The sequence below is a fragment of the Tyto alba genome, unplaced genomic scaffold (genome assembly GCF_018691265.1).
Source record: "Tyto alba isolate M040663 unplaced genomic scaffold, T.alba_DEE_v4.0 Super-Scaffold_3, whole genome shotgun sequence".
NCBI classification, from domain to species: domain Eukaryota; kingdom Metazoa; phylum Chordata; class Aves; order Strigiformes; family Tytonidae; genus Tyto; species Tyto alba.
The window spans coordinates 15,730,768-15,747,266 of record NW_024881304.1 but is presented as its reverse complement, the minus strand read 5'-3'; the positions used below and the strand labels follow the sequence as shown (position 1 = coordinate 15,747,266).

General features: G+C 41.7%; 1 protein-coding gene across 1 annotated transcript in view; it reads right to left on the bottom strand.

Moving 5' to 3' along the window:
* The window catches only part of PPP4R2 (protein phosphatase 4 regulatory subunit 2), a 32,634-nt gene extending 21,395 nt beyond the window's left edge, over positions 1–11,239 (bottom strand). Inside the window, exons 1-2 of the mRNA XM_032985713.2 lie at positions 11,062–11,239; positions 10,168–10,249 (exon numbers count right to left, since the gene is read on the bottom strand). Coding sequence (XP_032841604.2) covers positions 10,168–10,249; positions 11,062–11,095 — 116 coding nt within the window. The 5' untranslated portion in view covers positions 11,096–11,239. The remainder of the gene's footprint in view (positions 1–10,167; positions 10,250–11,061) is intronic.
* Between the last annotated feature and the right edge of the window lie 5,260 nt (positions 11,240–16,499).

Sequence of the window (16,499 nt, the reverse complement as noted above, 5' to 3'; positions counted from 1 at the left end):
ATTAACACGGGAAATGCCAAACAATGACACTCGATTTACACAATAAAATCCCCCGTGCATCAATGCAGAATAGTTCCTTAAATGCTCCTGGCAAGCGGACAGACCCTTCAACCTAACGTTAAATTAAAACCATAAGCAAGTGCTAGATTCTTTATTGGTGTTTCTGAATGAGCAATAAATTTTAAAGTTTAAGTGATTCAGCACAGTGAATTGACTGGAATTGCTTTGCTGTAAGCAGTATACTCCTGCTAGGAAAACACACCAGCAAGCACTCTTCCTGGGGGAGGGTCCTGTTCACTTTCACCTGATAAGTCATGTAAAATTAAAATGCTCTCATGTTTTATCTTCAGTAGGATTTGACCTCATGTTACCTTTCACTTTAATTAAAAATATATTGAAGAGCTCAGAAGAGGAAAAACTGGTACTTCCCACTAGCAGAGAAGATAATTTTCCATCTTCACTCATTGACTGTTGCGAGTCTAAATTAAGTCTTTACTCTGCTCCTTGCGAGCACTAGGAGCTTGTTCCCAAACCACAGAAACTCTAACACATTTGCGCTATGTCTACCCTGGTAGTGTGAGTGTTCACCTCTACTACTTGCAAATTACTACTGCTACCGCCAGGAACAACAAAGGTTAAGATTTAGTTATGGAAACAGACAGCTGATGAAGACATTCAAGTACTATCTGTAATCATCAAGGGACTAATTCTGATCTCTCCTGATAAATATTCGACTGACTCCAACAGAATACAGCTGTTCCACAGAACAGAAAAAACCTGAACTAGGACTCAGAATTTTTCAAAAAAGTACATTTCTTAATATAGTTATCTAAAAAGAAACTCAAGTACCTTTTACTTGCTTTTATTTTAAAGGCAAAAACTGACCACAGAACAAAAAAAAAAATACAATATTGCATTCAAGAATTAAATTCCTTATAGCAGAGTAGAAAGCAACACACACAATGTAACTGAAAGCCTTCAAATCTTCCACAAACCACCAGCAGCAGCTTGTCTATATAGAAAAAAGTAAAAGTAGATGGCATTTTCATTAAATTTCCCTCTTTCACTTGCAAATTTACTTGAAATTACCTCTGGCTGGTGAGAATAAACTGTTGTATTTACTGAACTATTCCACTTACTATGCTTCTGTACTGCGTACCTATATGTAAATCCTTACCTTCATTTGATCTGTTATGAAGAATAATTCCATTTAGGCACATATTCAAATAACATTTTTTATAAATGCCAATGAAGAATGATCACCCCACGTATTGACCTTCCTATAAAGTGTACACCAACTACAAAGGTCTCCAACTCTTACAAAGACTTTTGGATAAGCAGAAAATACCAGTGAAGTCCTCCCATCTGAGCAACATCAACTAAACTTATTTACAATTTAGTTACCTTTTTTTTGTATTATGCAGAAAAAGCACTAGTTCAGGGAATCACACTGAACTTATGATATGATATATGCAGACCTAGTATCCTCCTAATGTCACATATTTTACAGGACACATTACCCCAGCAGATTTTGTTTAGTTCCGGATAATTTTTTTACTGATATTCTGTGTAATTATTACATTTATCTTTGTGAAAAGTTTAGTTATCACTCTTTGTACTACATTATCTTAACATCAGTTGAGTTTTGTGTAGTTCTTAATCTGATTGACGATCTTCTAAGTATTTCCTGTATAACTTAATTTTAAAACACACAGCATTGTTTAGAACTCTCAGCAATCACTTCGTCTACAGCAACTGTTTTCTCAGCCCACATCTGCCTCGTTTCTGTAGAACCAATCTCCAAAACAAGGATTAGATCACTGCAGATTTCTACAACACTTAGTGCAAGACACTGGTCTAGTTATTACAACAAACTACATTAGAAGTAATTATTTCAGAAAAGCATGATTTCAGTGACTGTATACTTGAAATTTCATTTTTAATCTTTAAACTTCAATTAAGGGACGTTCACATCAACCTTAGAGTTATAAACAGTATCACTTAAGCAGCTAGCACAGAAAGTTCAGGTGGGAGCGAAGTACCTGACTTCTTTCACAAGTTACAATCACATGAACCCTGAGAACATTTATATTCATCTGCTCTGCCAAAGATAACTGCAGCTGCATTTGAACAGCACTAGACAAACAGATTGTCAGTGGCGGACAGGCATTACCCGTGTCAAAATATCTCCCCAAAACCACTTCCATAGTCCAGATCTGCCTTTAACATGACTGGACATTTTGCTGAAACACAGACAACATATGTATTTCAACTGTAACAATTCTGTGGGTTATTCTCAGCTTTTACTTATTTCCATTTCCGATAAAATTTGACAGAACAGATTAGTGTTCACCAAGGCGTGTTGCAAGAGTGATGTTGTGCACTGCTGTAACTCATCTGGTAAGTGCAGCTATCACTGTTAAATATCCAGTGCAGAGAGACCCAGAGGTTACCACAGAAGAGCAGCAGACCATACTGAGATAATACTATGAAATCTTTACTATTTTGAGCAATACAGCTGAGAAACCCAATTAAGGAAAATACACCCTGGGCAACTACTTCCAGATCTGAATTTACTTTGCACTGTATTCCCACACTTGCCAGTTCATGCATTGTCCCACAAAAACACAGGCGTCACTCAGGTCTGAAAGCAGTACTACTAGGATCAGGTAAACTGCAAGTCTATTATTAATTCTTTCCAAAACCAGAGACAAAAGCCACCCAGGTGGCTTCTACAGAAGGCAGTTCAGCTGACACACACTAAGCTTGGGCTGGCAAGGTGTATCCCCTACCTCAGTGACCTACTACACCAGCATTAGGTGTTTCTGCATCATCACACTCCCTTACCACTTCTCAGCAAAGCCTCATCAGGTGTAGCCATCGTGAAAATCTTGTAACTGTCTTCAAGTAGTAGTATTTCTAAAATTGAGACCTGTCAGACACATACTAGCTTTGGAGAAAAGCAGCATCAGTCTGGTTTATCCACAAACCTGATAATCCACTGCCCCCCAAAATGACCAGACTGTTTTTTATCCACCCTTCTGCATGCACCATTGTCTCATTCCTTCTCCCCAACACGTGCCATCATGCACAAACCTTCCCAAAATCTGTAGAGAGGAAGAGGGAGCAAGGCTCATCAATTACAAGGTCAAAACAGAAAAACATCCTTGCTGCTGTAAAGTCTAATATGGAGTGGAACAATACCCAAATGGCTGGGCAAGTACTTCAAACAATATAGTCACAAGCAAGGCCACCATGGAACGGGAGACTTGAGGCCAACTGGAAAAGATAGAGGTAATGCTGAGGCAGCCACTCCAGCTGTGAAGAAACGTTACTAAGAGGTAGAGGTAAGAACTGGTAGAAACTGAGGATGAGAACAAATTCAATTAAGCAGTGCAGGAGAACTGAGCTTGAAGAGTAGAAGGATGCTAACAGAATGCTACTAAACATGATCATCGGAAGCACACGCAACTAACTGCTACAGAATAAATAGTGGGGTGGCTTTCTGTACAAAGTAAGTGAACTGTCTGCAGAAAGGCTAGCGAGGAACATGCTTAGAACAGACTGCATATAGCAACAGGGAAGGAAGACATGCTTACAAATGAAAGCCTGCATGTGCAGACAGTTCCATGTGCAGTGAAAACAGTCCGATTACACTGAAAAGTTAGCAGTGCCATGAGGAACTTGTCTTGTGTCTTTCCTTACATGTGTATTCTACAGAGAGACTGAAGTTTACTAGGATCAGTGCATCACGCAGGTTTTACAATGGCAGTTAAAGTTTGACCTTTATACTGTAAACCCCACTCCCAACAGATACAAAGTGGCAGCATTTAAAATAAAGCACTACAGTAATGTGCGCTTCCTAAAGGTGCAAGTGATTTCATCTGTATGACAGCTGATTCCTCTGAAGTACTACGGCTGTACACTTGATACATATATAATTTTTTATAACGTATGTAAAATAGCAAGGAAGCTAAGCTATCTTTGTTGAAGATAAATCAGCAGGCTTTTCACCAGAGAGCCTTGTCCTTTGGAGGCATCAGTAGATTATGAGAAAACACAGTGTCAGTGGATTGGGAATTAGGAGGGAATAATTCCAGCCACTTAGTGGAATGGAGTTCATGAGGAATAACAGTAGGAAACAATGCAAGGAAGTTTACTCACATCTCTTGCTTCACTGAGAACATGGAAATGGAAGAGGCCTGTACTAACAAACGCACACAAACTTCTTTCAGAAAATATTATCCTGTTTATTTTGACAGGAACTTGAGAATTGGTTCATTTAATTTTTTATAAAATCATAAGGAATTACATTCCGTCAACAGTCCTATAGGTTTCCAGATAATGATTAGCCTCCAAATCAGACCAAAATTTTCAAACTAGTCAAAAGATACTAGCATACCTGTCGAGCAACAAAACTCCTAGTTGAATGAAACCAAAGAACATACTTTATTTCACATGTGTAAATTTGTCTACTTTTTTTTCTGTAAACTAAAGGACAGACACCTGGCTACAAAAATCTACGTATTTGTAACATAAGAAAGGAAATTACTATAGAAGAGTTCAGAATATGTCATTAAAACACAAAAGCTGAGAATGGGAACTTTTTCTCATAGATGTTCATTGCTACCTTATCTCCACTCACATCTTTTCTACAGGTGACAAAGTATTTTACTGCTGTAACAAAATAAAAACTAAACTGATTCAAAAAAGTGTTCAAAAAATGTAGGAACACAAAAAAATTTTCACTGTTACACAGGGTACATGAAACAGTATCAAAGGGTCAAAAAACACTTTTTGCCATTATCTTTGATAGAACTGTGGTTATGTAACTTACATTTATGGTTATATAATTTACCACCAGCAAATCATCCCTGATCTACCCGACTGTGTCAGCGAGGGAAGATCAGCAGACACTGTAACTCAGCTTTAACAAGACAGATCCCAGCCTCCCCCAGCATCTTCGTAGCCAGCCTGGATAGCTACGGACCGGGTGGACCACCAGGCCTGCGCAGTAGCGACTGTGGTCAGTGGGGTCCAAAGCCGAACTGCAACCACTTACAAATGATGTTGCTCCGAGTCAGTACTGGGGCTAATAGCTGTGCTGGCAGAGGGGACGCTGAACATCTGTCTGTGTGCCCTTGATGTGACAAAGGCTGCCTGCACACAACACCAGCAGAAATGATTATACCCCTCTACCTGGCACTTACGAGTCCATAACCACGATGCTATGTCCAGTTTGGGGTCACGCAATACAAAGGAGCAGAAAGAGTGAGATGAGCAGAAGGCAACCACAGTGTTACCAGAGCTGCAGCACACAACCTAGGTGGGAAACTAAGGCAGTGGGTCTTCTCCTGGAAAACAGGCAGCTATGGTGGCACTGCCTAACTGCTGTTTTTCAGCACTGAGGGGGGTAATTGTGTACAGGCAAGACAGAAACAGATGCCCTCGGGGGGGGGCACAAATGAGGGATAAGAGGCAGCGGTCCCAGGTTGATCCAAGGGAAACCAAGTTGCTGCAAGGGAAGCATTTTTCACAGTGCACATGGTTAAGCAGTGAAACAGGGAACCAAGCAGAGGCTACGGAATTGCCATCACCACAGACTTGCAGAAATGCTGCGCAGAGCCCTAACTTCTGAATCAGCTCCCCTTGAATATAGGGACTGGACGACTTCCCCAAGTCCCTTACAACTCACACTACTCTGTGATGACGCTATAGATGTTCATATTTGCTCTACAGTCACATGTATTAAACTTGACTCAAGAAACTTTGCAGAAAAGCATTTATTTTGGTCCTCGAGGAAACCAGCAAAGAGACAACATCTGTCTTCAGGCTTAGATAAGTTACAAATTAGTATTTCAGATATTCCACAGAAACTCTGAGGAAAGAATTTGACTACGCAAAAAATAAAAACAGAATCTATTTTAATGGCTGTTTATACAGCAGTCAGGGTAAGAACTGGTATGACTACATTGCACCCTGGCTAGGCCAGTGTTCTCTACTGAAGCCTAGAACTATTTTACAGTTAATCACTTCTGCCTATATATTGTATTGCTCCAGATTTTTGTACTTCACGACTTATTTCTGGATTCCCTCACTGTCAGTAAGCATCTGTATTATACTTTCCACTATAGTAAGCCATTAAAACTGTGCTTTATAGGTTGCTTGCCTCAGGGCAGGAATGAAGGAAATGCAGAGAAAATTGACATAAAATTTTTGATTGCTTTTGTTTTCTAAGTTTTATTTTCAACTTCAGAACCAAAGGAAAAGTCTAGTTTTCTTTTCCAGTCCCACAGATTGGATTTTCTTAGTGAAGTACCTAAATAAGTGGTTTAGAAACATTTTTGCTATTGAAGAGACAGAGCGATTTTAAATCCATGAGAATCTCCTAAGAGGTAAGAAAAAACATATTTTAAATACAAGACACCAGATCACAATTGATAAGTGATCTTTGTACCTATTCTTCACGAATTTGTCAGAAAAAGATAAAATAAAATAAAAAAAAAAATCACTTTTGCATTTCACTTCTAGAATTGCAATGCTGTGACTTTTGTACCATCTCAAAGCCATTTCTAGTTCAGAAAAAAGAGGGGGTTTTATGCAAAAAACAGAAAAACAAAAAAACACAAAAACATATCCTGTTTTTAAAGAGGTTTTTCAGATACAGTAAAGCATTAAGACTAACAAATTCCCTATCTCTTCACTTTACTCAGTTTTGCAAGTCACACCAATCTTTCACAAACTAAAGAAAAGGAGGTTATAATGATCTTCCCTGACTATGTCTCACTAAGGAAATTCCGTGTTAGTATCTAAGTGAAAAGTCAAGTCACTCCTCTGGAAAAAAAGAAAGTCCTAATACTCAACACAAGATTAAAAAAGGTTGAACCATAAACTTTGTATTTCACCTAAGGCTAAGTCTTACCATAGCAACCGTTAAGAAACAAAAAATATTTCAAAGTAGCCAAGCGATCAAACTTTGCTTCTGTTCAACTACAATAAAGGAAGTTTAGACTCGTTTTTGTAAACGCAGGCCATATCTCACACACAATTAAGTGAATGGTTAACTTTGCACAAGAAGATAGATTAAACTTCAAACAGATGAAGTTAACACACGTGATTGCATGATCAGGCTTTTACTGCAAAGTACTGATAACACAACTAAGTTGACACTGATAATATAACCAAATTTAGCAACATTTTTATTCCAGACCTTCCTTGTAAGTGAAAAAGACTTCTAATTACAACAAAGACACACTCTGAAGAGCCTTATCATAGTTGCAGTGCTGGCTTATACAACTCTCACCCCTTGTTCCTCCCCTACACCACCTCTTCAGTTATGCTGGGGTTTGACATCGCAGTTAACAGGGACAAAACAAGCCGGATCAATGAACTGAACCTTGATAAAAACAGGAGTGCCAAAAAGAAAGTCACTGACAACTGCGAGCAGTTTCCTGCTCTAGGTTACCATGCAGCTACATAAACAGTTGAACAAGCACAAGTGAAAATAGTGACACAAGGGCTGCATTAGCCAAGACTGCTGCCAAGGGAAATACTAGTAAAATTACAGCCGAACCTAAACCTGCATCTACCTGTTCATAAGCACTCAGATGAATAAGCACAATGAAACAAATGGGGGCAGGGAGGTACCCACCCGCCTTACATGAGTCCTTGCTTTCAATCTGTTAAGCAAGCCATGTATGCCACTATCATGCTTTGATGAGAACCTTAAGAGGCATTTTAATTTACTTCATTAGCACCCTTTCAAACGAAGTTTACGGCTTGTTTACAAGAGCTGCTGCAACTATGTCCACCAGAGGCATGGGGTGTGGGGGCTGAGAATACACCTAACCCAGAATGCAGACTGCAGTGTATCACCTGAAGATCAGTATTCATCAGAGTATGTCACAAAGCTGAGACACCCCACCCCCCCACCCCCCATGAACACTAGGTAATTCTCCTAGAAACAACAGTAACTCAAAGCAAAAAATATTTCACAGTTCACTTGTCCTTATTTGCCTTAGTCCTCACTTACATGGGTACTTCTTGTTTGTTACTTTAGGAACAGGCTGCGACTGAGTAAGATCCATTGTTTTCCAATAAATAAGTCTGCAAACTATTTGTGCAATTATCCCAACTTAACCATCCTTTGTTTTGTTGTTTTTTTTTTTTTGTTTGTTTTTTTTTTTTTTTCCAGTGAGCTCTGAACTTCATAAAAATCATAACACATGTCACAACAAACTATTATTTTAGATTACATCTTCTCATTCCAAGGCAATCTATTTAATACTGTTTTAGATTTCTATTAAATAAAGTTACTTTTGCATAACTGGAAACAAAGAATATTTAGCTCATTTTGAATTAATATGTATTTGCTAGGTTTGTGTATTCAGGAACACTTTTACAGTGGTCAAACTGTACTAGCTTAAAAATACATTAAGTTCTTATGTATATTACGAATCTTTACATGAATGTTGACCAGGAGATTTTAATTTTTACTCAGTTCTTCCTGATACTTTGATACATAACACATCAGTAAAAATATAAGCATATTTGATGAAAAAATACAGACTCTGGTAGATAATGTGAAGCAAATTAGATGTTATGGAAAAATATTTCCATGCCTGTCTCCAGATTCTATTAGATAGTCCTGGTGTTTGCATCTGACACTTTTTGAAAAAACATTTTAATGCACCTGAAAGACTCAAGAATGCTGAAAAGAGCTACAGACCTGAAAAAAAGCCTAACCAAACCCTGGAAATATAGAAGGTCAGGGTCTGTATGAAGTTCCAGATGATAGATTCTAGTTCAGGTTTAAGCAATAGTGTGTAATAATCAAATCACAACTTAAAAAAAAAAAAAAAAAAATCTAAATTTCCCAAATGGAAACAAAGTCAGGAGTCTACTTATTTTCCAAGTTTCACATAGGGAAGAAATTTCCCAAGAACTTGCCCCGGTACAGTCACTTTTTAAAATTACTTTGGAATATATGTAATAGTGGCAGAAACAATAAAAACAGCCTGAAGAAATATTTCAGAACAGGAAGATTATTTTTAACATATTATACAGACAAAACACACCACAGCAAGCCCATACTAAAATAAGTACTACACCAAAATATTAAACATTACAGCCGTGTATTTCTGCTGAGCAAAAGCCTTCTATTCAAAGAGCAAAGTACGTTTCAGAACTTGTTTTTCTTTCAAAACCATTAATTCAAGCAGTACTAGCAAGCTATCAAAAAAACCCCGCAAGCCTACAAACCTCTTACAAGTTAGAGGGATTCTAGAAACCTGAACAAAGCCCCTGCGATCACTGGTTGCTAACAAAACACTGGTAAAAGCACCTATCTCTTGCTGAAGCCTGCAGTCTGGCACTAGGCCTCAAAAACAAGGAGACAGCCTGGGAGCCAGAAAGTGAGCAACTCTATAGCAACGCACCCAGGGAAGCCTTTCCCCTTCCTGCCAAATAGGGATCCGGCAAGGAAGTCACTCAGCGCAGCACCAGCGCTCATCCTTGACAAGGAGCGCGTTGCACGGCTCCTTCCAGCTTACACCCCACCTTCGGGCAGAAATCCGCAAGGTTTCTGCGAAAGAAAGTCCGGGAAAAGTGAAACTCCCGTGCGAGCTGAAAAACGAGCGACTACGGAAATTCAGAGTAGCTCCCATGCGTCCCCTCTGCGGAAAGCACCTACGTGATTCTCCTCTCCTCGTCAAAAGCATTTAGACGCAATCATCACGCAGCGCGGTACACAAAGCCTAGATAGAAATAATTCAAGCCATTCGTATCTTTATGTAAATAACACTATTAGATACTGTATACAACAGATGCTACAACAGAAATTATAACAGTGAGATAACTTGCCATTTAAAAAACCTGAATGTCACATAAAATGTAGAAAGAGCAACAGGTTTACTGTACTGAGCAGGATCAATAAGACCTGACAGATATGCCTGAGCAAAGCCTGTAGAAAAAGTCTCCCCATTAGATAAAACGAACTACTAGCAAACAAAACTAATCTGTCCAAAATCACATGGGAACTAAGGCAACCTTATTTAGCTCACAGAAGCAAACTGCAGACAAAAAGAGAATCCAGAGAGCATCTCACTAACTTAAAATGCAGAAATATGACAAGCTGCAACTGAAGATCACCAAAAAAGTCACACTTACATCGTCTCTCCAGTCTTAGCAACATGACAAAGAAATTGATCCAGTATCGGACACACTTCCTTCTTTCCTCTCTTCTCAAAATCTGTTGGTACGAGAATGACACAAAAAGAATGGTAAAAGAAGATAGGACAGAACAAAAATTCCTAACAATTAGCCACTTATTTGCTTTAGCGATCAGTACAGCTCCCACAAAAATATTTTCATGCTTTCACAATGCTTTAGCTGTTCCCAAGCACTCCACCAGCTTCCCAGCCCTGTAAAACACTTAATATTTTCGCGTGGAGAAACTACGTGCATCTGAGTAGCAAAAGTTGATTTGCAACTTCTTTTCAGCAGCTACAACGGAGAAGGAAGCTGATTTCCTCAGGCTGCATCCAGCAAGGCAAGCTAGCACAGAAGTAGGCTGGGGAGGGAAGGAAAAGCAAAGGTTCGGCCGAGGAAGGGAAGGCAGGAGGGCATGCGGGGGGAGAGGAGGGCACTCCAGGCGAGAGGAGCCCTGGGCCTGGGGTTGGGGGGGGGGGGGGTGGGGTGGTGGTGGTGGGGTCTCTAACCCCGCTCAGGCAGCCCCGAGGGGATCGCTGGGGCAACGGGGACCAGGGGGTCCCCCCCTTCCCCACGGGGAAGCCTCCGGGCCTCTCCCCCCGCTGCGGGACCCCCCTTCCCTCCCACGCCAGCAGCCCCCTCCCCACAACACGGGGACCCCGACCCTCGTCCGCGATGAAGGCGAGCTGCCGCCCCCCGCGAACCGCTCTCCCCGCCACCCCCACCCCCCCCCCCCGGGGGGGGGAAAGCTTCAGCAGCGAGGGAGACCCCCGTCCCCGTTCCCTCAGCGGGTGGGGGGGCACCGCTCCCCCCCCACCACCCCCCCCACCCCGCGGCAAGCCCCAGCACCACCTTTCAGAGCCTCCTGCAGCCTCTCGACATCCATGATCCGCCTGGGCGTCTCCCCCCCGCTCCGCGCTGCTCCCCTCCTCCAGCCCCCCCCCCCGCCCCGCGCAGGAAACGGGCTCCAGCCGCCGCGTACACACAGAGACCCCGGGCTCAGCAACGCTCCAACATGGCGCCCGGGCCGTCCCCGTGCGCGGCCCCGACAGCCCGCCCTCCTCCTCCTCCTCCTCCTCCCTCCCGCCGGGGAGGCGGGGCGGCTCTGAGGGAGGCGGCCCGGGAGCGACCGACGGCGCCGAGGCGGGAGGCTTGCGGGGCTCGGCTCCGCCGGGCGATCTCCGGCCGCAGCCCTCCCCTCCTCCTCGGGCTACCGCCCTGCGCCAGGCCGGCCCCGCCAGGCAGAGCCTCGGCGACGCGGAGCTCCGGCCTGGCTGGCGGGGCCGCCTCAGCCCCTCAGGCAGCTCATGCGCCTTCCTTCCCGCCTCAGGCTGAGGGCGACTGCTCTCTCTCCCCGCCCTCCTACCTAACATCTGTTTGTGCGTCCCTGTCCCCCTTTCATTCTCAAGAAGGAGCCACTTTCCCTCTTTACCCACCTCTCCCACCCTTTTCTGCGCCTTCAAGCCCAACAGCACACGCTACCTGTGTCGCTGGGGGTCATCCCTGCCCTTAAGCACCGCTCTAACGAAGAGGAGGTGAACTCTCGCCACTCCTTTCGGGACAAGGTTCCCCAGGTGAGGCGGGAGCCCGGCACGGAGCAGGTTGGGAGCTCTAGCCCAGCAGCCAGCCGGCCACATCCAGGCTCATCCACCCCGAACGCTTCGGTGGGGCTGAGGGACATGAGGCGGCTGTTCCTGGAAGGAAAGGGAAACGCTGGTTTGTAACACGCACAAAGAAGTTGTAAATAAGGTAGCCGGATATCCATGCCAACTGTTATTCTAGGCATATGTGAGCTGGCACATTCTGTGCTGGTTTACTATTAGGTAAAATCCTGATATAGCCCTGGAGCGCATCCCAGTCTCCTCCCAAGGCCCGCACTCGCCGGCAGCCGTGGGTGCAGAGGTGTCCATCCTTCCCCGCGGCTCTCACTGCACGGGGCCAAATACAAGAGTGAATTGACAAAAATGCTGACTCTGATGTGCCGTCCCTACAAAGATCATCGTGCCGGTGGCTGTACTAACTTTTCCAGCTCCCAGGTGTCAGCTTGACAACAGAAAATCCCTGACGTGCCTACGTTTCTTCAAAACGCTGCTTAATGTCACAGGAAAGTCACACGGTTTGTGGACCACCACAGACAGGTAAGGGATGAAGTTAGCACCCACAGCAGGCACTGCCATGCTGCAAGCTGCTGTCTCTGGTCCCTTGTGTTGATTTTTATCATGCAGGGAATGATCCACAAGGTATGCAAGAAACCCTCTCTGCTGGAAACTGCATCATAAAGAAAACTCAACTTTTATTTTAAAAATGTATGGCTTATAAAATCAAGACCCTTTCAAGTCTTTGTCTGTTGGAGAACTATGATACTAATAGGGTATTTAAGGTTTCATATTTACAGATGTACTGTACAAACCCCTAATTTCATACAATTGTGAAAAGCCATGTTAAAATAAGCAGACCTTACAAAGAAAGTTCTGGGTTATTTGTGGAAGCTGTGGTCAGGCAAAGAGGAGCTAATGAACCTTGGCAAGCCTCTCTCCCTCTACCTGGTCAACAGGAGAGAAAAGCAGCAGCATGGCTTAACAAACCGACCTCACAGGACAGGCCTTGTTGTTCAAGGCACCTGACGGGGCCAAACATGGATTTTAATGGTAGGAATCCCTCAACCCGCGTGTGGGATGAGGAGGCCAAGTCACCTCCCCAGCCTGAGCAGAGAGCTGAGCTGTGGTTGTAAGGGTGAGGAGAGCAGAGCTGCTGTGCTCCCATGCCATCGCACGACAGGCAGCCTCCGAAGAGCATCTCTCAAACTTCAAAAAGAGTTTACAACAGGTACAGACACCTCAGATTTAGTATTTTGGGACTCTCACTGACCAAAAAATTAGCAGCTGGAGGCTTTCTTAAGTGCAACTTTAAAGTGCTACCAGTGCTAAGTGTTTTACAAGGGAATTGTCTGGGTTTTGTCACAGATTGATTCTCAGCCTCTTGAAAGAAAAATGGCATTCCCCAGTGAAAATCAATTACATGCGAAATCTAAACAATACTTAGGACTTCACACTTCTTACTTTCTTGTACATGTCTCTTGCATTACATGTTCCCTTGCAGCCAGCCAGCACCATTAACTCTGTTAACAAAACAAACGACCAGAGAAACAAAAAAAAATAGGACCTGCCCAAACCTCTAGGGAAGAAAAAAAAAAAAAAAAAAAACAGTACATCAAACCCATGGTTAATTTAGCTGCTCTTTTTCTTCCAACCGTTGTGCTCATCACAGAGACAAGGACACTGTTAACAGTTTTCATTATTGGCCATCTCGCCTTTCCAGCTCTGCTGCCATGGCCCACCCTGCCTTAAGCCCTCTGTAGCACATGTACCTTTCTAGCATTAGACATCTCTATTAACTGAAACTACATTAGTTAGCTTTTATAATTAGACAATAACACACCATCTACAGCATTAACAATACCCTTCCCCAGAACATCAGTGGGTACTCCAAATGGTGAGCAAGTGAAAAACCTCTTCAACACAGAAGGAGCTGTGTTGTGAGAAGAGTTGGCAGAAACAGGGGAAGGTTTCAAAGCAAGCCCTGGACACAGGGCTGAAAACCGAAACATTGGGGCCTGTATGCAGGTGTACCAACAATAGAAAGGGATGATACAAATCAGCTTGCAGGTTAGCCTATGTCCTTATCCTGAAAGTCCACTTTATTATTTTAAAAGGTATCAAAGCCCAGTTAAAGTAACAAAAATACTAGCTTACCTTTGCAACCTTCAGCAAAACAGAACAGAGAAGATCAGACCTTGCTGAGAGCAGAGCTTCTGCTTAAATAACTTCCATACCCCAGCTGAGTGCATTTCCCCCCAGATACCCCATCAGCTCCCCTCCCCAGCACAGCTTGCTCTTTGTAAGAATTCTCAGAACCAGTCACATGCTCTCAATTTTCAGCTCTTCCCAAGGAACTGCATTTCCCAGCATGATTGCTCTTAAAGAATCCCACCAGTCAAAACAAGCCCAGAGAGTCATAAACATGCATATTAAAATCTAGTACAGTTAGACAACCTACTTAAAAAACCCTAGCAGAGCAAATTCAATCATCCAGAACAAAGCCTATTCTATTTACAGGTAGCAACAAAATTGTCGATTTGGAAAGTTGTGTTGCTAGCTTATTCTTTTAAAACAATAATAAAAAAAAAAAAAAAAACAAACAAAAAAACCCCCAAAACAAAACAACCAAGCAGATATTCCCAAAATACCTAGAATTACTATTGAAAACTGGGACAACATAGCATTTCTTCTCTAAAAAAGCAAGTTGCAGAAAAAAAGGAATGCACTTTTAAAAAATCCTTGTACTACATTCTGTATAGAAATATGCCTCTGGTTTAATTCTAATCTTTCTATTTCTTATTTTGAAAAAAAAGTGGACTCTTTTTTACCTGAAGAAAATCATAGATCTGTAGTATATTAAATAAATTATTGCTGTGCTACGTTGAGGAAGATCTTTGTTTCGTTTTGTGGTAGAATCCACAAGAAGTGAACCCACTGTAGGTTAACATTGACTTTTTATTGGTGAGCAGCCTTTCTAACCTTAAAAATGACAGCATTGTATAGTTTACACAGGTATAAGAGTGATGTGTAAGAATCCACGGTGATCAGTCTGCCGCTTAGCCATAACTCCATTCCGTATGCTTAACTGGATCATTGCCCTTCCTGGGCTCACACCAGACAAAGCCAAAACTTTAGGAAGAGAGATGAAATGTTATATGCTGATTACAAATATTTTTGCATTTAAAGAGTGTTTAATTAAAATGACAAAATACAGGCAATCATAACAAAGAGACATGATCACTGTACCTTTCAAAGATAGTAGTAGACTGTGGAAAGCAATGCTTACAATCTGGAAAAACACAAATCTAATTCATGGAGAAGTTTCAGTTTTACAGTTCGGTATGCCTTCAAATCCCTGCATACTCTGACACACCAGAAATTGTCTCATTTCTTTCTCTTTCTTGAAGTTCCCCTTTTGATACTGTTCACTGATAGAGAACTTGTACATAAATCTAGCAGTCCAACTACAAAAATTCTGTTTGCACTGAGAAAGTATTTCAGAAAGACAGGAGTTGTTCATTTTTAAACATGTCGGTCCTCAACTTGTGGAAAATAAATAATAAAGCCACATTCCCTGTCTTTTCTCCTCCTGCCCTCCTACCACAGGAGGAGCAGTAAGAGAAAATGCTTTCCATTTTTCATCCTGCTCTCTTCCTTCCTTCCTCTGTTACAGGAAAAAAGACCAGTTTTTCAAATAATGTACTTCCAAAAACTTTTTTGTTTCTACAGGAAAGATGTTTTAAATGGAATTAATTGAAAAAAAAAAAAAAAAAGACAAGCAACATCAAGAGGTCCTGGAAATTCAGTGACAGACATGTAGATTTAATCAAAACACTGGGGTAGGTGGTTTTGTTTTTTTTTTTGTTTGTTTGTTTGTTTGTTTCTGGGAAAATGTTTGAAGATATGAAAATAATATCTACCTGTTTCTGGGGAAAATAGAGCCATATCCTCTGGGTCAGGAACAAAATAAAAAACACAATTATTTCTATGAAAATAAAGAAAGCGCACGAATGACTTATATATTTGTATGGCAACAAAGATTATTTCAAATGCATTTTAGGATAAAGCTCAGCTTAGGGGAGGTTTGTGTATTTTGAAACCCACATCCCCTCAACTAACTGAAAAATATTTCAACTCACAGCAAATCATCTTTCCCTTCCATTTTCAAAGGAGAAACATTTAAATATAATCCTAGAGTACAAAAAAGCTTGTAGGTAGTTTCATCAATGATTTGTTGTGTGATCACAAGCAAATGAATGAGGCAATCATACCTGTGTTGCTTCATTAATGAAACAGAAATTATAATTACTCTTCTTTGTAAGGTATTTGGCACACCTTGTAATAAAAACATACAGAGAGAGTATGATTTCAGTTTGTGTCAGTTCCCAGTGCTGCTTTTAGAGTATTTACTGAGAATCAGGAATGAAAAAAAATTACCTTGTTAGGAAAGGAGATGTGGTGGTTTTAAACATTTAACCGAAGAACACTGAGAAATTGTTTTACAATCCAAATTTTGTTTTTCTTCTTGCACTAAAGTTACACAAAGTCTTGTTTAGATTTATGTTTTAGATTTCTTTCAAGCTTCTGTAAAACATATTTTTGGGGGGTTTTCAAAGAGAACAGGACCAGGTCTTGCCTACAATGAGTCTAGTTCTGCCTGATGCACTTGGACAAATCTCTATTTTCTGACTT